Source organism: Terrapene carolina, unplaced genomic scaffold, assembly GCF_002925995.2.
Source record: "Terrapene carolina triunguis isolate 2854851 unplaced genomic scaffold, T_m_triunguis-2.0 Scaffold238, whole genome shotgun sequence".
Classification (NCBI taxonomy): domain Eukaryota; kingdom Metazoa; phylum Chordata; order Testudines; family Emydidae; genus Terrapene; species Terrapene triunguis.
In genome coordinates, this window is record NW_020664589.1 from 15658601 (window position 1) to 15669779 (window position 11179).

The window sequence follows — 11179 nt, forward strand, 5'->3', positions numbered from 1 at the left end:
GCCCACAGTGCTCCATCTCTTTAACAATAATTGAGTCTATCAGTACCATCAGGGGAGTCAGGATGTGTCTGATGGGGGACTCTCTCTCCTTCCTGCTGTATGTGAAGGGTGCTAGGCTGTGCTCCCGCTGCTGCCTCTCCCAATTCTGCCTGCATTCATTGCACCTGTTGCAGGGAGCTATTGCCACCTCTCGCTGCTCTGCTTCTGCTGGTGGGAGTGTCGCCCTGGAAACAGCTGCTTGTGTTGTTTTCAGGGACTTTTGCAACTTGCCTCCTATGTTTCTCACACTTCCTTCTGTGCCTCACAGTTTTGTTTTCACCTGCACCTGTGAACTCCAGCGAAGTTATTTTAGTTGGTTATAATTAGCCGCTCTTCGCACAGCACTTTGGAAAGGGAATGCGCTATATAGGTGCTAAGGGTTATTATTATGATGTGCTGTGTTCAGATGCCACTGAACATCAACGCTTCAATTAAAGAGTTTTAATGGAACCTGCAGGGATTGGCACCTTCTCTATTTGTTTTAAATGACTTAGAATTGGCCTTTAGCTCATGATGACTATTCTCAACTGCATGTAATTAATCAGCAATTACCTAGCACCATGAGGTTTCCTGATCCACCAATAGCCAATGTTTCCTTGCAATCTTCATGCTATCAAAGGACTGGGCAGCAAAGGAGAGGCTGTGTCAGAAGGGAAGGTCCTAATTTCCTATGAGAGGTGTAGTATGGAACATGTCTTGCCTCTGTTTGTGTGTGATCCATATCCATGAGTTCATCCAGGTCCTACTCCATGACGTTTTTCTCATCTCTGCGCCTTAGTGCATTTATTTCACAGGGTGACTTTTTAAAACCAAGAACTGTGAGTTTTTGTAGGAGTTAGGCTCTGGAGAGCTATACAGCCGTTGCTTTGATTTGAACACACAAAGACCAGATACAAAAAAATGTTGATCCAAACGTGGTAGGCCCTGGTAGGTAATCAACAGCATAGCCCATAACAAAACAAGAACAGCAGATTAGAGCTGATTCTCCCCTGCCCCCCAATAACTAACTCCTTGTGTCAGATCCCACAGAGACCCAATTTCCCCCCAAAGCACAACATACTTGTACCATCTCCAAACACCTGTTCAAGTAGATGAGATTTGCAGCATCACTTGAAGGTCGGCAAATACAGACTATTTTGCATCAAGGGAGAGAGTGAATTCTAAAGTTAGGAGGTTCCCACAGAGGCCAGCAGCTCTCTTATAAACTGAGGAAACTCAGTTTTGAGTGATCACAGATGCAGCAGGGTCTGGGGGGAGAGGAAAGATCCCAGCTAGGTGTTGGTTTCAGAGGATATTTCTGTTGTCTCTAGCTCATTGTTCTTATCAGCATTACCTCAATATCTCCCCTCCCCAATTCAAACACCATTCATGCAAGTCTTGAATGTCACATTTCCCTCCACCAAACTCCATTTCTTTTATCCAAAGATGAACCATCCTCCTCCTAAATATAAGCTCTCCTGTTTTTCAGTCTGGGCCATGTCACAATGGTGGCACATGCACTATCACCTGGAATGACTTCAGTTGCAGTTGTCCAGCAAATTTCACTGGGAAAACCTGTGAGGAGAGAGTCTGGTGTGCAAGTGACCCTTGTCCCAAAGCCACTTCCTGCGTGGATGTTCCAGCAGGATACGTATGTAAGTGCTGCCCTCCTGATTATGTGCAGGAAAAGGCTTCATAGCTGACTGTCTTTAATTAGTCAATATTTCCAGTTATCACCATTGCAATAACTGCCAGAAGCACTTGGGGAAACTAAAGGAATGCAGAGAGAGGAGCTCAGCTCAGCAAACTAAGAATGCCACATGCTGTGTGCTGTCTCAGGTCTGTGCTCCAGATGGTTTTGTCACCTAGACTGTAATAGTGAAGAGAGAGTGCTTAAGCATTTTCTTTTTGCTACTTTCACCCTCTTAGGAAAGAGACAATTGTCCATTTCTGGCACTGATTATAATGATGCTAAGGTGCAATCAGTGTAAGGATCAGCCCTTTTCACTTAACGTCCTGCCAATTCCAGAACCTCAGGTTATTTTGCAGAGCAGGACTCTTACACTTGTGGATGACAGCGGCTTCTGAGTCAGCTAGGAGATAACCACAGCAGCAAGATGGAGAAGGCCGGTTAGATCATCTTGGCCTCATGAGCGATTTCTTAGACAGGAAGCCAATCGTAGCTAAGAGCTTTAATGTCACCAGCTGCTAAGGCTTTAAAGTATAGGATGAGGTGCAAACCCCACCTCCCCCCATGGCTTCCCAGGATACTAATGGGACAGAGTCTTCCAGGAGTTTGCCACGTGGCTCTTATCAAACGTGACACTTAACGTCCCTCAAATCCCTAATGCTGTCTCTCTTCTAATTTCAGGTCTGGCTAATGCAACATTTCATGGCAATGCTGCCATTGAATTCACCACCAATGCTTCAGTCACCAGAGCTCTCAACAGCCTCCACCTAGACTTCAAAACCAGGGACGAAGACGCCATTTTGCTCTGGGCTACTGAAGAGGTGGACTCCCTCCAAATTGCCATTCAGAACTCCACTCTGCTTGTGGATATTAGAAGTGGGAACAGCATTGAAGGGGTCAGTTTCCTGAGTCAGACACCCATTGCGGATGGCACTTGGCACAGAGTCTCTCTGTCTATGGAAGAGCCGTCTGTGGTGTCTTCAAGGTGGCTAGCTCATTTGGATGGTTCTGTGAACGTGACTCTCCAGGGGAATGCTGGGAACCTGGACTTCTTAAAGAACAATGTGCTGATTGTACTAGCTGAGAACTTCACAGGTTGCCTTGGACATGTGAACATAGGGGGAGTATATCTGCCGTTCACTGGCCAGCTCTCTTACCCTCAGCCAGAGCAGTTTCTGCAGTCTAGCAGGGGACACATCCAGCTGGGCTGCACTGGGGCTGATGTGTGCGCTTCGAGCCCTTGTCTCAATGCGGGCACTTGTGAGGACTTGTTTAACTCCTTCCGGTGCGCCTGCAGTGCCGGATGGGAGGGGCCTCTGTGCGAGTCTAACATAGATGACTGCAAGTCCAGCCCGTGTGTCCATGGGGACTGCGTGGACTCAGTGGCAGATTTTCAGTGCGACTGTTTCCGGGGCTACATTGGGAAGAAGTGTAACATCAATGTGGACGATTGCATGCGACACCAGTGCTTAAATGGAGGGACCTGTGTCGATGGGGTTTACAGCTACTCCTGCAAGTGCCCAGCTCAGTACTCAGGGCCTCGCTGCGAGTAGGTACCCTTCTTGGTTTGCCAGTGATGCTGGGGATAAAGTAGCTTCCAGGTGTCTTGGATTTTACCTTATCAAGATGTTTAAAAAATATTCTGGTGCTGAAAGGTCAATGATGAGTGAGATGTACTGTGAGTCTGTGACCGGCAGGTGTCTAGAAGGCTTGGCATGTTTTGCGTACTGTGGCCCTGATCCCGTAAGGTGCTTATTGCCATTTGGAAGGTGCTGGGCAACCTTCAATCCTGTTGAAGGCTGCTCAGCACCTTGGAACAAGAAGGGCCATTCTTCAATAGTGACAGCTACATGATAAATTGCAGAACCATGTAGTAAAGTGCATTTATTGTGCATGTCTTGCCACCTCACCTACAGTCTATCCACAAATCCAAACATTCCAAACCTCTGAGCAGATTCAGACAGTTGCCTTTAGAGTAAACAAACAAGAACACCCTACTAGAGAGAGGTTTCCTTCCTTCCTCAAAAAATAAACTCACCTTCTCAGACCTCCAGTTCTACAATTCCAAATCTCAGGACAGGAAGTATCAAATGATGCACCACGGACAGGTTCTAGAATCATCGAAATGTAGGAGTGGAATGGACCTTGAGAGGTCACCAAGTCCAGCCACCTGTGTGAGGCAGGACCAAGTAAATCTAGATGATCCCTGATGGGTGTTTGTTCAACCTGTTCTTAACAACCTCCAATGATGAGAATTCCACTAACCTCTCTTAGAGGCCTGTACCAGAGCTTAACTATCCTTATAGATAGAAAGTTTTTCCTTATATCTAACCTAAATCTCCCTTGCTGCAGATTAAGCCCATCATCACCATCATATAATATATGTGTGTGTGTGTTTATCCCCCTGTATTGAACAGGATCCCATTCCTTGAAACACATCAGCATCTACAGTAATGACAATGACCTTCAGATCAATCCACTAGAAAGAGCATGGGACTTATTTATGCATGGCCCTTGGTGACTGTAATGGAATTGTCCCTGAGGAGAGTGTGGTGGAGCATTATTTTTCTGTATTTTGCTTTTTAATTGATGACTCAAGCATTTGAGGAACTCCAAGGACCTTTGATTCATAAAGTTAGTCTGCCACCTGAGCCTGCAGCTGGGAGGACACAGCATGAGTGGCAGCATGGTTCAGAGCTATACTTTTGGAGCAGATAGCAAATTTTGTTGTTAGTTTAGATAGACTCCAGCATTTTTTAGAAGCCAAAGAATGTTTCTAATGAATAAAAGAACTAGAAAACAATGTGTTATTTAGACAGGATACTGGAGCACTGAGACTTGGTAAACAAGTACACAATTGAACTTTATTGATCCCGTCTATACTAGGACTCCTTAAAAATGTCACTCCATTACTATTGCAGCATCAGTGGGCATGCACGTCAAGACAGTTTGCCAGCATTTTAACCACTCTGTCTTCTAGTCCTTCTGTGAGGAGGAGGAGGGGTTGGTCAATGTGGTAGTGGCGCCCGGTCTCCACTTGTGCTCCCAACATTGCCATGACCAGTAGAGCTGCATCAGTGTTAGCAAGATTGGGAAGTTTTAGGGGGAAAATCCTAATGCAGACATAGCCTAGGAGAATTTGCATAGCACTGCAAAATCCTATCCCAGCATTCTCTGGGCTGAGTGTAAACCCATGGATGGGTTCTCAGAGGTTTGTCTTATCTGTGGTTGTTCCAAACTGCTGGTCAGGAATATTTCTTGTCCACTACTCCAGTGCGCGCTATTGCTCCTTTCCCTCGGTGATAGCTGACATTCCTGCTCCTTTGAATAGGACAGTTTTAATGTGTGTGGTTGTGGTTTTGCCAGATGGCCGTTTCCACCTCAACAGTGCGGCAAAAACTTCACCTGTCTGAACGGAGGCAAATGTACCAGTGGGACATGGGGAGCCAACTGCACCTGCCAGCCGGGCTTCACCGGAAGGAAGTAAGAAGTGCCGTTCCCTGACGCTGCCTGCAATTGCAGATGATACTAATGCCAAAGTATCACATTTCCCACAGTGGAGACGGTTGGAGCAGGCTGGCAAATACTTTTCATCACAGTTATTTGTCCTCCCCCCCCCCACTATTGAAATGATTACTCCTAAATTGTCACCCAGCCACGCTGTGGAAGAGGCAGTCCTGAGGCATGGCAATGGTACTGCCCATCCTCCCAGAATGTGTGCTGTTCCTTCGTTTTTGAAATGTCTGTGTTTCGCGTGTCGTAGTTAGAGCCAGCACGTGTAGTGATAACAATGGTGATGTAAATTCGGGCGCACAGTGATACTGACTGCTGTGTTAGAGGGGGAAACCCAGCATGGGCCACCCAACTACAGGGAATTGCCTCAAACCCAAAGATCACCATTTCACAACAGAAACTGCAAACACTTGTTTACATTTGTCCATCCTCTGCTCTTTCAAACGCTGACCTCAATGGCCACTCGCCTCACTGGAGTTCAGTGCCTAGCCCGAAGAGCTCCACTGGCTTTTTCTCAGCTAGAGATAGTGGAAGGGAATGAGTGTGAATGGGTGAATTTTTCAAACTATTGTGCCTTTTGGAAGTAATTACTGCAAAGTCCTATAGACCAGTGGTTCTCAACCAGGAGTATGCGTACCCCTGGGGGTATGCAGAGGTCTTCCAGGGGGTACATCAACTCATCTAGATATTTGCCTAGTTTTACAACAGGCTACATGAAAGGCACCAGCGAAGTCAATACAAACTAAAATTTCATCCCGACAATGACTTGTTTATACTGCTCTATGTACTATTTCAATGTTTCTCAAGCAGGGGGTTGCAATTTATTTTTATAATTATTAGGTAAAAATGAGAAAAGAAGCCATTTGTCAGTAATAGTGTGCTGGGACACTTTTGTATTTTTATTTCTGAGTTTGTGAGCCTGTCATTTTTCAGTGAGGTGAAATTTGGGGTACACAAGACAAATCAGACTCCTGAAAGGGGCACCAGTAGTCTGGAAAGGTTGAGAACCACTGCACTAGAGGCTTTTGCACCAAAGGACAATTCTGTAGGATCAAAGTGTGTCCTAGAGCACATTATTTTAGTTAATTCTAATACCTTTTCTCCCTCCAGATGTCAAATTAACATCAATGAGTGTGATCCAAACCCGTGCCAGAATGGAGGGACATGCCAGGACTCTGTGAACAAGTACCAGTGTGTGTGCAGTGCCAGCTACACCGGAGAGCGCTGTGATGTTGATGTAAGCAGGTCTTTTCCCCCTCTTGTTAGCATCAGGTCTGCTCTCTCCTTCTATCCTAGCTGCTTAGGTTGTAAGGAGAGAGCAGGAGAGGCAGTTTGGCCAGTATGAGGCAGGCTGAGCCCGCTGATTCTAGGGTATCAGTGGAATAGCCTTCATTCCTTGACACATTTAGGATTCCTACATGAATCTGGCTAGGGGAAATTTAACCAACACACCGAGAGCAGGCTGGAGAGTGAGGTGCACTGTTTGGCACCACTGTAGCATGAATATTACACTTGGGGGGTTCTAGTTTTCTAGCATTTTAAATAAACGCAGCAGATACTTTTCTGAGTCTGTAGTGGCTTATCTAGACAGTGTGGCTGTTGTTTGTTAGCCTCTCCTCAGGTTGCACCAATCTCTGGGTGACAACCAGAAACACTGCAGTTGGGCCCAAAGAGGGGAGGGGTTGCATCTGTGCCTACTGATGCAGCTGCTTTCCCATAACTACTGCTGCAAATGGCAACCCAAAGCCTCAGTTACAGCCATTTCAAAAGGAAAACAAGGAAACCAAATTACATCGAAAGTAAATGGAGCTGGGCAGTAGCCAAGTGATGTGTATAAATCCTCAAGACTGTTGCCACTTTCACATATTGGATTCTTTGTCCATATTCTAAAATCCACTTCAGCTTGCTCCAGAGTAGGTGATAAGTATGAAAAAACTTGAAATGGAAAATTACTGCCATCTCCATTAAAACCAGACATGTCTGATTAATAGAAACCAACTAAATTCCAGAAAAGCCAAACATGTTGGATTCAAAGGAAAAATGAACTCCGTTCTTTGATCTGGTATATTCTAGCAGGACCCTAGCAATTGAAAAGGGATTTTAGCAAAGCCATTCAGTAGTAGCTGGCTGCTTATTCACAAGTGATCCCCATGCCCCATGGGAAAAGTCTTTTAAACCGTTGGATTACAGGGTGGGACAGGTGCATCCAGTCCACAGGACAAGGCATCGTTATTAGCTGAATGTCTCTGGTACGATTATCAGTGGTGCAATGATTGATAATGATGAAATGTTATCCATTGCAGTAGTAAGTGTACTTAAGTTGCCACGCTCTTGGAAAGTTCGGTGATAAAGCAGAATACAGGGCAACTTCCTACATGGTATTCCCACCACCACCTCGTGCTCTCTCCCACTAACTGTTTTCTGGAGACTGGAATTTCAGCTGGCATTTTAACGTATGTGAATGGGTTAAAAAGCAGCAACTTCCCCTCCTAAGCTCATTTGCTAGGTTGAGCTGTATGTGCCTGGAGTCTGGAGGAAGGAATTAGATAAAATCAAAGGTAAATGTGATTTAAAAAAAAAAATAGCATGCTATCTACCTCCTGGAGCCAATCCTCTTCCTCAACCCTTCGAGATAGTGTGATGGACAGTCTTCATTAAGCCTTGTTTCTACCTAAGCAAGCAAGGGATGGGGGAGCAGGGCTAGAATCTTGCTTTAACAAGCTGCTAGTAAGGCAGACTCTTGCTTTTTTGAGGTTCTGAAGCCATTTGCATGGGTAGGTAGTTTGTCTGTCTGGTAACTTGGGAATGTACTAACCCACAATGCATGGAAAGCTGTCTAGCAAACATGGCATGTGTCCCAGGGTGGGGTGCACAGCTGCTGCTGTTTGTTATTTAGGGAAAATCTAATGCATGTGCAATGATGAAGTCACTTTTACCTTTCCAGTTTGCATGCGTGAACCCCCTTCAGATACCCCCAGACCTCACTTCTGTCACAGGACACTTCTCGTGGTTCTCCTGTATTACTTTTTGCTATCATTTCCCTATAATGCTCTTCTTCTTCTACCCTGAGTTCAGTGTCTATGAACTCTTAGTATTTTTGGGGGGTGGCAGTGGCGGGGCCTGGATAAGGGGAAGGAAGTATACTGTACATTTCCTCCAAACAGGAAGAGATCTGTTCTCCAGCTAAAGCACACATAACAGAAACAGTCAGTAACATTAATACAGACTGGCAAGGAGACCTTTAAATGAGTAGGCTCCAGTAACAGGTCTGCATTCTTGAGCTGGAGTCGCATGTATGCAGTGCCAATATGTGACTAATCTGCATGCTGTACTAAGTTACACCTAAGTCCTATCACCGTGCTTAACTTCAACTTACATCGGAGAATACTGTAGGAAGTTGTTTATTTAAAGGGAAAACATCAACTGGAAATTTAGTCAATTAAAAATAGATTCAAAAGTACATCCAGGTCCCACATGTGCCCCCCAAATCCTCCTGCCTCATGTTGTGGTTTTAAAATATTTCCCTATTTTTTAAAATGTTTTATTGTCCCATGTTGCTGCGTGACAGAGCAACACAAACTGGTGAAACAGTGACACAGACTGTACTGCCAAATGCGTTAAGAATTACAGATGCTACTTGTAACAATTACTAGGTAACATTTTTGATTTTTTTTTAGGCTAATTGACTCTTGAAAGTTGCCTTATTAAAGAAAGTTTGTATTTAAAGATCCCACAACATGTTTGCACATTAATTTCTCTCAGGACACCTCTAATCCTAAAGAAGCCAAAGGAATGAACATATTAATGCATTAACTTCTTCCAGGAACCTCATCTTGCCTTTTAAATCTTTCATCCACATACTGACCTAGTCCCAACCCTGCATAGCTTGTGAAGGCTGATGAGATCAGAGCAGGAAGTGGGTGCTGCTTAATTAATACCTTTTGCTAGCCCCCCCTGCCCCCTCCCAAGGAGGAGGGAGAAGGGTTAAAACATGAATCCAGCTGCCCCACTTTTGAGCTGCTATTTCTTAAAGCTGGAGCCTGTACTGTTTTTAATAAATAAAATTCCTGTGTAATTGGCTGGACAATTAGTAACACATAAGTTACAAGGTATCCAGTTGTAGGGATTTAGAGTCCAGAACTCACTACTGAAATATTTTAAAATTTCTTGTTCCTCTGGTCAGATAGCTATGCTCTTGCTGTGCTGCTTGGGTACCATACAGCCTTTCCTCTGGCTGTCAGATGTATTAACTGCTGAGCCTGCAAACATCTGTTTTTAGTAAAGCTTATGTTGAGCTAATGTCCCAAACACAGTTTTGCAAGTATGCTCTGAAACAAGGGCCCGTGCATTTAATCTTGCTGCAGATGAAAGTTTAATAGCCGCATCATTTCTTCAACCCACTAGCAGAGCGATTAAACAAACCATCCCTTTGCATCTCTCGCTATGGTAGGGGGAGTTCTAGATTTACTGGGGATTACATTACCCTAGATTTTCTTGTCGGTTTTTGAAAACTTTTTCCAATTTTTGATACCTTGCTAGTAACGCGCACCAACTTGTTATATTTTAGTCTGACAAGTATGTTAATGAGTTTTCTTACAGTACAAGATTCCCAGCACAGGCTCTGATTGCATAGGCATCTGCATCTCAGTGGATGGGCCCATGTTCGTGAAGACTATAGAGCATGTGACCTTATTTGGGCTATTCCACCTTTTCTAACACTGACTTCTGAAGGGCTGAGCAGACCGCACCTGCTGGTTTTTTACAGTTGTATTGCTGGGGTATGATGCAGTTAGGTTCCCAGCATTAATGAGTTCCTGCTCTTCGTGTCCTTGGGATAATTCTGTCCTTGTGACCCTGCCTGAATTATCATAATACTGCTAACTATCCCAGTGACTCGTACTTGACAACATTCTCTATATGACACACATTAAGTGTCACCCTTCCTGAAGACTGGAAATGCAGCACCAAAGTTCTTTCATGCACACGGTCTTTAGGCTTGGCCCTAATGAGAGTGGTTAAGGCAAAAAATGCAGAGGTCACTGCTGGCTGTTTTTTGTTTAGACAAACATTAAGCTATGTGAATTTTTATTTCAATTTATATCTGGCTTGATGGAGAGATTTAAGCTTGAAGCTAGCCCAGACTTTTCTCTCTGCAGCAGCCCTCACAAGCTCTATGCTTCTAACTTTTGTTTGGGTTGCAGTTTTCTTCCCCGGTCCTTTGTTTTTTTTTGTTCGCTAGTCTCGGGTAACGCTCTAGCCCAGTTGGGGATCCTTGATACCTCCCTTGACTCCTGGAGCACAAGTAAGCTACATGTGAGGCCTTGTAATTGCTGGGGTCTCATTGTTTCTCCATTAATTTCTTTTGCAGAAAGGGACTCCAGGTGCTTTCTTCCCATTCCCGTTAATTGAAGTAGCTGCCCCTGTAGCCTGTGGCTGTTTGTTGCTACTTATTATTGGTCTCATATTCATGATTCTCACTGCAAGGAAGAGGCGCCAATCGGAGGGAACCTACAGCCCAAGCCAGCAAGAGGTGGCAGGAGCTCGCTTGGAGATGGACAGTGTCCTAAAGGTGCCACCGGAGGAGCGTTTAATATAGGCACCATCTTGGCAAGGAGATGCACCTGCAAGGTCTGCTTTGACCTTGAGATTTTTCCAGCACTTGTGGCAACAGACCCTCCTCTAGCTCAGTTCCTTTAAGGCATTGGTGGTGACCTGGACTTACATGTACACAGCAGATTGTTTAAACAATGGCAGTTCCAGCCTGTTACATGTTAATCAAGTCAACTACACACTGCTGGACTCTGGCTCGAAATAACCCCCCTGACCTGCTTCCTTTCACGCATCCACTGGACTCCTATGGAGACAGGTGCTCTGAGGTGATGTAGGTGTTTGCACCTGCTAAGAGATGTCCCATGCGCCGTTCCACCTCTTGTACAGCAGTCACATTTTTAAAGACTG

At 44.9% G+C, this 11179-nt stretch overlaps 1 protein-coding gene across 1 annotated transcript in view; it reads left to right on the plus strand.

Moving 5' to 3' along the window:
• The window catches only part of CRB2 (crumbs cell polarity complex component 2), a 53333-nt gene extending 42440 nt beyond the window's left edge, over positions 1-10893 (plus strand). The window contains exons 9-13 of the mRNA XM_024211161.2: positions 1508-1673; positions 2390-3257; positions 5075-5191; positions 6332-6458; positions 10590-10893. Coding sequence (XP_024066929.2) covers positions 1508-1673; positions 2390-3257; positions 5075-5191; positions 6332-6458; positions 10590-10817 — 1506 coding nt within the window. The 3' untranslated portion in view covers positions 10818-10893. The remainder of the gene's footprint in view (positions 1-1507; positions 1674-2389; positions 3258-5074; positions 5192-6331; positions 6459-10589) is intronic.
• The last annotated feature ends 286 nt before the right edge of the window (positions 10894-11179 follow it).